General features: G+C 43.7%; 1 protein-coding gene across 1 annotated transcript; it reads right to left on the bottom strand.

Annotated features, from left to right (window-relative positions):
• Window positions 1-112: 112 nt before the first annotated feature.
• TM35_001971010 (glutamamyl carboxypeptidase) lies at window positions 113-445 on the bottom strand (the record flags this gene model as incomplete). Its single annotated transcript, XM_029032000.1, has 1 exon — window positions 113-445. The coding sequence occupies one exon, from the start codon at window positions 443-445 to the stop codon at window positions 113-115; it is 333 nt and encodes a 110-aa protein (XP_028876705.1).
• Window position 446: the final 1 nt, after the last annotated feature.

Here is a 446-nt window from a genome sequence, read left to right as displayed (position 1 = left end):
AAAAAAAATAAAAGCTGAAACGAAATATTAATTGACATAAAAAATACCACATCAAAAACAAAAAATTAGATGACATAAGAGTATACTAATATAGCCTAAGGTATGAAGAGACCTAGAGACTTTCCGCCACTTTCAGCATGAATTCACGACACTTTTTCATCTGTGACACAGTTATGTACTCATTAGCACAGTGATATTCACCACCGAGGGGACCACAAATGACCGCAGGAATACCAGCAACGCTATCAAAATACCCTGACTCAGTGCACGGTGCACATTTATGCACAGCTTTATCCCCTGTGAGTGCACGTGCGAGCTTAACAATGTCTGACTCCTCATTCGCTTCAAAGGGCGGTACTGGACCCACCGCGGAGATCTCAATACTGGCATCTGCAAGCTCCGCTCTCATGGCTGGCAGCAGCTCATTGTCCACGTATGATCGCAGG

This window comes from Trypanosoma theileri (assembly GCF_002087225.1).
Source record: "Trypanosoma theileri isolate Edinburgh chromosome Unknown TM35_Tth_197_V1, whole genome shotgun sequence".
Lineage (NCBI taxonomy): Eukaryota > Euglenozoa > Kinetoplastea > Trypanosomatida > Trypanosomatidae > Trypanosoma > Trypanosoma theileri.
Note: the sequence above shows the minus strand (reverse complement) of the source record. Positions and strands in the feature narration are given on the sequence as shown.